General features: G+C 61.5%; 1 protein-coding gene across 2 annotated transcripts; it reads right to left on the bottom strand.

Annotated features, from left to right (window-relative positions):
* Positions 1-71: 71 nt before the first annotated feature.
* NAGS (N-acetylglutamate synthase) lies at positions 72-7,893 on the bottom strand. 2 transcript variants are annotated; one of them, XM_030541486.1, is made up of 7 exons: positions 7,808-7,893; positions 3,927-4,201; positions 3,644-3,848; positions 2,907-3,087; positions 2,526-2,697; positions 1,772-1,954; positions 72-269 (listed from the first exon to the last, which is right to left on the bottom strand). In XM_030541486.1, the coding sequence occupies exons 2-7, from the start codon at positions 4,127-4,129 to the stop codon at positions 134-136; spliced, it is 1,080 nt and encodes a 359-aa protein (XP_030397346.1). In that variant the 5' UTR covers positions 4,130-4,201; positions 7,808-7,893; the 3' UTR covers positions 72-133. The 2 variants fall into 2 exon arrangements, with proteins under 2 accessions (XP_030397346.1, XP_030397345.1); XM_030541485.1 differs by having other exon boundaries at positions 3,644-4,201.
* Positions 7,894-9,740: the final 1,847 nt, after the last annotated feature.

Raw genomic sequence — 9,740 nt, 5'->3', positions numbered from 1 at the left:
AAACACCCCTGGGGCTCTCTGCACGGCTGGCCATGCTGAGCTCTGTTTCTTCTTCCCTGGTCTTGATGTACGAAGGCCTGACTCTTCCCAAGCCCAACCTGCTCTGCTCTCGCTCTGACCAAGAAAGATTGCGCTACGGTTTGCAGAACGAGTCTGGAATGGATTTTGCATGGTTCACCAGCTCATAGGAATCCCGGATGTCGGACAGTCCAAACCAGAAAAAGATCCATTGGTGGTTGGTGAAGCTTCCATCACTGTGCTTGAAATACCTGACGGGAATAAAACAAACGCTTAGTCCCAGAGCAGTATCTGTATCCCACAGAGCAACAGGAGTGTCCGTTGAGACAGTTACAGGGGTAAGACTGGGTCAGACTTGCCACCCACTGTATCTAGCTGGGCACTAAGAGTGTCTGGGTTCCTCCTAGACATCGGTGATCGTATCCTTGCAGCACCTCTGTAAGTAGCATAGTAGTGGTAATTTGACTGATGGGGAGGTCCAGAGTGAGTGGGAGGGGGTTACAGGTCAGGGTTAAGGGGCATTGGCAAGGTGGCATGGGGTGCTGTGCATCGGCGTACAGCTGCACCAGCAGAGCGGTGGAGGGGCCCGGCCCTGGTGTAGCAGGGATGTTGCAGTCAGGATTGAGATGCACTGCCAGAGCTGGGTGTGTATGGTTAGGGTAAGAGTCAGAGGTATTGGCAGAGCTGTGTGTGGGGAGCCCAGGGCTGGAATAGCCGGGGGCTGCAGGGCAGGGTTGTGGGGCATTGGCAGAGTGGTGTGTGGAAAGCCCAGGGCTGGAATAGCCGGGGGGCTGCAGGGCAGGGTTGTGGGGCATTGGCAGAGTGGTGTGTGGAAAGCCCAGGGCTGGAATAGCCGGGGGGCTGCAGGGCAGGGTTGTGGGGCATTGGCAGAGCTGCGTGTGGGGAGCCCAGGGCTGGAATAGCTGGGGGGCTGCAGGGCAGGGTTGTGGGGCATTGGCAGAGCTGCGTGTGGGGAGCCCAGGGCTGGAATAGCTGGGGTGGGTGCAGGGCAGGGTTGTGGGGCATTGGCAGAGCTGCGTGTGGGGAGCCCAGGGCTGGAATAGCTGAGGTGGGTGCAGGGCAGGGTTGTGGGGCATTGGCAGAGCTGCATATGGGAAGCCCAGGGCTGGAATAGCCGGGGGGCTGCAGGGCAGGGTTGTGGGGGATTGGCAGAGCTGGGTATGGGGAGCCCAGGGCTGGAATAGCCCGGGGGCTGCAGGGCAGGGTTGTGGGGCATTGGCAGAGCTGGGTGTGGGAAGCCCCAGGGCTGGAATACCTGGGGTGGGTGCAGGGCAGGGTTGTGAGGCATTGGCAGAGCTGTATATTGGAAGCCCAGGGCTGGAATAGCCAGGGGGCTGCAGGGCAGGGTTTTGGGGCATTGGCAGAGCTGGGTGTGGGAAGCCCCAGGGCTGGAATACCTGGGGTGGGTGCAGGGCAGGGTTGTGAGGCATTGGCAGAGCTGTATATTGGAAGCCCAGGGCTGGAATAGCCAGGGGGCTGCAGGGCAGGGTTTTGGGGCATTGGCAGAGCTGCGTGTGGGGAGTCCAGGGCTGGAATAGCCGGGGGGCTGCAGGGCAGGGGTGTGGGGCATTGGCAGAGCTGCGTGTGGGAAGCCCTAGGCTGGAATAGCAGGAGAACCGTTAGTGTGTCTAAAACTTGAGCCCAGAACAGATGTGCATCTGTGTCAGCGTCCACCAGGAGGATGGCATTCCCAGTAGAAATGCTGCTCTGCTCCAATCACCTTTCCACCTACCAGGGGTTAATGGGGTTGGTGACGCGAGACCTCCAGAAGAGGGTCCTGAGATCCTGCCGTATGCACTCCCACAGCATCTGGCCAGAGCCTTGGCTTTTCTTGGTAGAGCTGACCACGAACTTGTCCAAGTACGGCATCCCACCCAGGACCGGCTCCTTCGTGATGATGGCTGCTGCACTGTAGCTGGGTGACAAAGGGCAGGGTGAGCGGGCCTGGGGGCGGCACGAGCAGACTCTGCTTGGCAGGGAAGTCTTCCCAGAGGAAGGGAGGAAGTTTTGCACCTTCGGTTCTCCCTCCCTCACTCCCCTGGGCCCATGCAGCTGCCACGAGGGTTACCCCAGCTGTCCGCTTGTGGGAGCTCTCGGGCACTACAGGAAATAACCACGTTGTGCCCGGTTTGCGTATGGCCCCAAGGTTCCAAGGCTCTGGGGTTTGGATCCATACTCTACAACAGGAGCCAGTTGGGAAGGCTGCAGCTTGTCTCTTACAGGCTGTGTGTGAGGCTAGAGGCTCTAGCTGGTGTGAGGTGCTGCACATAAGGAGAGACAATCCCTGCCCCCAGGTTTCCTCTCTAAACAGATCAGGCAGAGAAAGGGGGGCAGGGAAGGTTTTCAGATCTCTGGGATACAAGACAATCCCCAGAACTAACGGCCTTCAGCGGCTGAATAGGGATCTCTCCCCTTCTTAAATATCCCACTGCCTGCCTGCTCCTAGAGCTCCTGGGCCCAGCAGAGACGGGCAGGGGCCTCCTTACCCCTCTGAGAAGTAGATCGAGTGCAGCCTGGGCCGTATGGAAGCCAGGTAGTCCCCTCGGAGGGTCTTCCCGAAGGACGTGTTGATCAAGGAGACCAGGCGCTGCTGGTCCAGCTCCTCCAGCCTCTCGACCCGCAGCATACGCTCAGCGTTCCTGAACAGGGTCCCCGAGCCTGGAGCCAAAGGGAAAAGCAAGGGCTTTGCTTGCTCAGACGGTCTCCCGCAGAGCAGCAATGCTGTGATTCCTGCTCCATTCGCTGGCCACCTGGGGCGCTGGTGCGAATTCTCCAGCCGAACTCCGCTCCCCCATCCCGTCCACCCGCTCTGAGAGAGCGAAGCAGCGGCTGAGCCCGTCGGGGCAGGCCCAGGGGGCCACACTCACCTTTGTTGCTGAAGATCTCGGCGAGCAGTGCGCCCGCAGAGACGATGACGGCGGAGGCCTCGTAGGGCAAGCGGCTTAGCAGGTCAACGATCAGCCTGACCTGCTGCTGCTCCTTGTGGCCCGTGCACTGGGCTTTGGTCACCAGGTCCAGGTCGGCGGGCAGGTTCACGTTCCCCAGCACCTGCAAGGCCGGGGGGTGGGAGGGGTGGCCTCAGCAAGGGGATGGGTGATCTCTCCATGGGTTAGGTCCTTCTGCCCATCCCCTGCTCCAGGCCGGCTGCCTCCTGGAATGGGCCCAGGCCAGCTGCTGAATGCAGCATGGGGCGTGGTGGGGCAGGCTGGCTCTTGTGTGGCCGTGGTCAGTCCCAGTAGAAGGGTGCAGTGCAGGGGGCCGCTCTGACCTTCTCCCAGCTGATGGGCAAACCCCAACAGCAGCCTTAGGCCTCTGCGGCCCCTCCCTACATGTACGTACCTGCCCTCCAGCCTCTCTCCACTCGCGTACAACGCTCCTCAGCTCCGTCCCCTGGCTCCCCGGTCCATGCATGGGAGGGGGTTACCAGGAGCTAGGGAGGGGTGAAGGGAAGGGTGGGGGGCCCAGCAGGCAGGCAGGGTGTGGGAGTGTATCTTGGAAGCAGGACACTGGAAGGGGCACTTGGAGCGGGAGGCACGTGTCTAGCCCAGCAGAGGCTGTGCGAGTCAGTGTCTCCTGTGCCAGACCCTGCGCTGCCCTTACCCACCTTCTTCCCGGAGTTCCTGATCCCCCCGGTCATGTTGAGGAAGATGATCTTGGTGGGCAGCAGTGCCCTGGAGACGGCGGCGGTGACCTCGATGGAGTCCAGCAGCAGGGACTGGCGGCTGCGGGTCTCCCCGACGGGGCAGATGATGGGCACGTTCCCGGATTCCAGGCACCACCGCAGCAGGTCGCTATCCACGGAGATCCCGCTGGGAGCAGAGAGAGGGGTGTTAACGGGAGCCATCAGCAGGGTGAGGAGAGCCGGGCCTGCAGGCTCAGCGGCTGACCTGGAGTTGGCGGCCGACTTCTCGGCTCCTAGCACAGCGCCGGCCCCGAAGAAGGGCATGGTGGCAGCGGAGTTCTGGCGCAGGGCGTCCGTCAGGGCCTTGCAGTTCTGGGTCAGCAGCGCCTTGGTATCCTGGAAGGTGAGGGTGTCGCTCAGGGAGCTCCGGGACGGCAGCCCCAGCACCAGCACGGGCTTCATGTCCATGCGCTGCAGGAAGGCCACGCTGAAGGCCAGGCTGGTCACGGTCTCCTTGCAGCGGGAGACAGCCTCGTCCACCTGCCCAGGGGAGAACAAGGGAGCCACGGGTCAGGGCCTCGGGGAGGCTGGGCAGGCGCCGCCCTGGGCACCGAGCACCTAGGGGGTGGACGCTGACAGGTGGGCAGCCCTGGCTCTGCGTTAGCCCGCGGCAGAGCCGCTCCTATTGCACTGCGAGCACCTGCGGGCACTGGGTGGCTGTGAGCTCCGGACCTGGCAGAGCCGTGCAGAGCCCTGGGGTGGGGGCGGGGATGGCGATGGGGATGTGGCTGGGAGACTGGGGCCCTGCTGCAGCCAAAAATTCCCCTCCCTGCTTCCCCTAATAGACTGTTCTCTCCCCTCCCCCACTACAGCTATCACCCTTCCCTACCAACCCCTCCCCACTACAACTATCACTCCTCACCCTTCCCCTCCCCACCACACTACAGCTATCACCCTTCCCCACCTCCCAGCCCTGCCTCACTACAGCTATCACCCCTCCCCTCCCCTCCTCATGCCACCCAGCCCCTCCCTGTCACACTACAGCTATCACCCCTCCCCGCCCCTCCCCACTACAACTATAACTCTTCACCCCTCCACTCCTCATGCCACCCAGCCCCTCCCCTCCCCTTCTCAGCCCCTCCCCACTATGGCTATCCCCCCTCCCCTCATGCCACCCAGCCTGTCCCCTCCCCTCCCCTCCGGACTACAACTATCACCTCCTCTCCTCTCTTATCAACCCATTTCCTCCCTTCCCCCATCAACCCATCCCCACCCCAGTCCCTGTAATGCTTGGTGCCCTTTGTCCCTAGCAAAGGCTGCTATCAGCGGCCCTTATCTGGACCCTTGCTATTAGGCACAGCTGGGCTGATCTAGCCCTATTCTTCACTGCAGGAATGTTTCCGAGCACTTGTGGCCAATGCTTGGTTAAAAACAGCTCCCCGCCCCCCAGGTGTGTGTGGCCCCGGAAGGGAGGAAGTGGTGGGAGAACCAGCAGAGGTAGCGCTCTGGGCGCTGCTGGACTGGCTGGGCCAGGAGCCCCTCTGACCCTGCATGCCAGTCCCTACAGCCCAATCTTCTTCCCCCTGTGAGACCGGAACAGAGAAATGGGCCCGCCAGGCTACTGGGTCCCTCTAATCCAGCGTCACAGAGGAGACCCATGGGGTCATCCGGACCCAGAGGCTCCTAACTCCCATAGATGTCAGTGGAACTTAGGAGCCTTAAATGGGCTCTAGCCATGGGACCCAGTGAAATCTCTCCACAGGACTGCTCTGGCCCAATCCTGGCTTTGACAGTATTTCTCCTCCCAGCACCTGTCAGGCAGGGAATAGGGTGACCAGATGTCCCGATTTTATAGGGACAGTCCTGATTTTTGAGTCTTTTTCTTCTGTTGGCTCCTATTACCCCCCACCCCTTGTCCCAAATTTTCACACTTGCTGTCCAGTCACCCTAGCAGGGAGCCAAGGCCCAGTGGGGCTAAATCCAGCTTCTCAAAGGTTTTTCGGGACCTATCTCCCATTGAAAGCAGCAGAAATTAAGCTCAGATCCTCAAAGCTTTTTAGGTGTCTAAGTGACGTGCCCCAGGTCACACAGGAAGTCTGTGGCAGAGCAGATAATTGACTGTAGATCTCCCAAGTCCTAGGCTACAGCCCTAGATGGGTCACCCTTCCCCAGCCCACTAGTCTATATAGGGTGGTAACCTGCCTGTACCAGGACAATCTAGTTCAATACCCCATCTTGTGGTGTTTGCCTCTGTAACGGGTGGGCAATCATTTTGGCCCGAGGGCCACATCGGGGTATGGAAGTTGTATGATGGGCCATGAATGCTCATGAAATTGGGGGTAGGGGTGTGGGAAGGGGTGGGGCCAGAAATTAGGAGTTTGGGGGCAGGAGGGGGCTCTGGGTTGGGGTGCGGGTGTGTGTGTGAGGGCTCTGGGGTGGGGCTCGGGATGAGGGGTTTGGGGTGCAGGAGGGGGCTCCAGGCTGGGACCGAGGGGTTCAGAGGGTGGGAGGGGCAGGGGGTTGGGGTATGGGGGAAGGGTGCGAGGGCTCCGGCTGGGGATGCGGGTTCTGGGGTGGGGCTGGGGATGAGAGGCTTGAAGTACAAGAGGGACTGGGCTGGGCTTGAGGGGTTCAAAGGGCAGGAGGGGGATCAGGAGTGTGGCAGGGCATTGAGGTGCAGGCTGGCTCAGGGGTGCAGGCTCTGGATGGCGCTTACTGCAAGCAGCTCCTGGAAGCATGTCCCCCCTCCAGCTCCAAGGCGCGGCCAGGTGGGTCTGCGTGCTGCCCCATCCACAGGCCCCACCCCTACAGCCCCCATTGGCCAGGAACCGCAGCTAATGGAAGCTGCGCGAGTGGCACCTGCGGACGGGGCAGCACACAGAACTGCCTAGCCATGCCTCCACGTACTATGTAGGAGCCGGAGACTTCCTGGGAGCTGTGTGGAATGGGGAAAACCTCCGACTCCGCTCCCCGGTAGAAGCTAAGGGCCAGATTAAATGGTCTGATGGGCCGGATGTGGCCCGCGGACCATAGTTTGCCCACCCCTGCTTGATGACATCCTGAGGCAGTGAGTTCCACAGGTTAATCCCACATTGCTTCCAATTCTATTTCCTTTCCTCTCATTTGACTTGGCTGCCTTTTTAATTCTGGTTCCCCTTTTAGTTATTAACTGGTTTATAACCTGCTCTTCCAGCCGGCTACTTGTGAAGCACATTTTTTTTTCATCCTAAAGTATCATATTCATTTTGCGGGGATGCGGGGCAGGGGAGAGAACCTTAATCCTGATATGTCTTGTAAAACAGTGTGTGTAGAAGTGCTTGGATGGTTCAGAAATGTGATGGAGAGAGAGCCCTGATTCACAGATTTTTACGGTCTCGGCAGCACCATCCCCAGCATCTCCCACCCTTCCACCCCTGCTGCCCCCACTCTGCAGCCCCCTGGACTTTGGGGCTGTACCTGCCCCCCACCTGCCCATCCCATCCACAAACCCTCTGAGTCTTGTGCCCCCTGGCTGTGTCCACCCCACCCAGCTGTGGGTCTAGTGTCCCCAGCTGCGCCTGCCCCCCTGATGGCTGCCTCATCGCAGCTGTGGGTCCGGTGGCCGCAGGGTGCTGTGACCCCCCCCAGCTGAGTACAGTGCCCCTGGCCGTGCCAGCCCCCCGGCTGTGGGTCCACTGCCCTAGGGGGCTGTGGACCCCCAGCTGTGGGTGCACTGCTCCAGGGGGCCATGACCCTCCCCCCCCATCTGTAGGTCCAGTGCCCCCAGGGCCGTGACTCCTCCAGCTGTGCCCGCTCCCTGCCCAGCTGTGGGTCTGGTGCCCCCTGGGGCCATGGTGCCCCTAGGAGTGCCTGCTTCCTACCCAGTTGTGGGTCCGGTGCCCCCTGGGCCTGTGACCTCCTCCAGCTGTGGGTCTGGTGACCTCCCCAGGGCGCCTGCCCCCCCCCCCGATGGCTGCCCCATCGCAGCTGTGGGTCTGGTGCTCCCCGGGGCTGTGACCCCCCCAGCTGTGGGTCTGGTTCCCCCAGGGCTGTGACCCCCCCCCCAGTTGTGGGTCCGGTGCCCCCTGGGGCCGTTACCCCCCACCTGTGGGTCTGGTTCCCCCAGGGCTGTGACCCCCCCCCAGCTGTGGGTCCGGCGCCCCTCACCTCGATGACGGCGAAGGGGCGGCCGCCGGCGTGGCCGAGCGCCTGGAACTGCGCCAGCCAGTGCAGCGCCTCGCCCGGGCTGCCGCCGCACCCCCGGAGAAAGGCCTGGATGTCCCGGCGCACCACGGGCGGAGGCACCGCTCCGGCCCCGGCCAGCTGCAGCCGGGCGCCCGCCAGCCCGCCCGGGCCCTCCCGCCGCCGGCCACCCCTGCCGCAGCTGCGGGGCTCGGCGGCGCCGGGGCGCGGGGGGCCGGGGCCGCGGCCGCTCAGCACCCGCGGGACAGGCGCGCAGAGCAGGCGGCCGGCCGAGGCCGCCGCGGAGCCGGCGCTGAGCGAGCCCATGGCGATGCTGCGGGCGCTGCAGTGGGGCGAACGCGACACCCTGGGGCCGGGGCCGGGGCCGGGGCCGGTTCCCGCCCCCTTCCTCCGGGCCCCTGCAAGCAAATCAGCGGCCAGCTCCCGACGTGCCGCCCCGCCCCGCCCGGCCCGGGGCTGTGCAAACAGCGGCTTGAGCAACCCCAGCGCTGCTGCGGGTGCCGGGCCAGGTGCTCCGGGGCTGGGGACATCCCGCTCCCTGCACAGATCAGAGCCGGGCCCACCCCTCCTGGGGATGGGGGATTGTGCCAGCTCCCACCTGCTGAGGCTGGCGGGGAGGGGGGCTCTTTCCACTACCCCACCCCCCCGCTGGGCTGCTGGGCAATCCTCTCCCAGGCCTGACCTGAGAATCCTGGGGCCAGCTTGGCAGAGGGGGCCTGCCCTGCTGGCTGCAATGAGAGCTGCCGGGGATGCCAGGCTGCAGGCCTCTCCAGTTGGGACCCCCAAAATCAGTGGCTGCTGGTGAAAATTACAGTTTAAGGCCATAATTGGGTGGGAGTTTGGCACCAAAATACCTTTGTGGATCTGGGCTGGAATCACTAACCTGCTCAAGGTTGTACAGAGAGTAAGTAGCAGAAGAGGGAATGGAACCCAGGAGTCCTGCTCCCAGTCTGCCTGCTCTAACCACTAGACCCTGTTCTCTCTCATGGCTAGGAACAGAACCCAGGAGTCCTGCTCCCAGTCCGCCTGCTCTAACCACTAGACCCTGTTCTCTCTCATGGCTAGGAACAGAACCCAGGAGTCCTGCTCCCAGTCCGCCTGCTCTAACCACTAGACCCTGTTCACTCCCACAGCTAGGAACAGAACCCAGGAGTCCTGCTCCCAGTCCGCCTGCTCTAACCACTAGACCCTTTTCGCTCCCACAGCTAGGAACAGAACCCAGGAGTCCTGCTCCCAGTCCGCCTGCTCTAACCACTAGACCCTGTTCTCTCCCACTTAGCAGTTCTTATTCCCAGTCCTGCTCTAAATATTGGATCTTCTCTTTCCCCAGACCTTGGAATAGGATCCAGTGGTTAGAGCGTGACTGGGAGTCAGGACCAGCACTTTGCTGTGACCGAACTGGTGAACAGGTCAGGAACATGAGCAGCAGCAAAGACCATTGTAGGGAGGAACGTGCCAGTTACTGTCGGTACGGGGGGTGGGGGTTATGAAGGGTAGCGCTTTGTCCTAGAGACAGCAGTAGACATGGATGCATGAGACTGATTCTCATGCACTTGTTCCTGGAAGCTTTGATAAATGGTCTTACAACAATCATGGCTAGTAATTAGTGATAATTGGAGTCTGTCCAGGTGAACCTGGGTAAGTCAAGCCGTTAGTTATATACATTGAAAAGGATCGAAATCACTTCCATCTCTGCTGCCTTTCTGCAGTTGTTCCATAGTGAAGCGTAGTTGCGAGAAAGCGAACGTGCTGTATTGCTGAGAGACGAGCGGGCTGGAGTTTTGGGTCTGTCCATCTGTTTTTCTTCCACCCCAGAAGGGCCAGGGCCGTAGGAATGTGCAGCAAACCATTAAAGGAAAAAATAAAAGGTCACAGCCGTTTTACAGAGCTTTGCCGA

The sequence above is a fragment of the Gopherus evgoodei genome, chromosome 23, assembly GCF_007399415.2.
Source record: "Gopherus evgoodei ecotype Sinaloan lineage chromosome 23, rGopEvg1_v1.p, whole genome shotgun sequence".
Classification (NCBI taxonomy): domain Eukaryota; kingdom Metazoa; phylum Chordata; order Testudines; family Testudinidae; genus Gopherus; species Gopherus evgoodei.
The sequence above is the reverse complement of the archived record's forward strand: the minus strand, read 5'-3'. Positions and strand labels throughout refer to the sequence as shown.

Coding starts and splice junctions, on each gene's coding strand:
- NAGS (XM_030541485.1), bottom strand. CDS start 4,129: ATGGACATGAAGCCCGTGCTGGTGCTGGGGCTGCCGTCCCGGAGCTCC. Junction 3,088..3,643: donor TCAGGAACTCCGGGAAGAAG/GTGGGTAAGGGC, acceptor CCGGCCTTGCAG/GTGCTGGGGAACGTGAACCT. Junction 2,698..2,906: donor CGAGATCTTCAGCAACAAAG/GTGAGTGTGGCC, acceptor CTTTGGCTCCAG/GCTCGGGGACCCTGTTCAGG.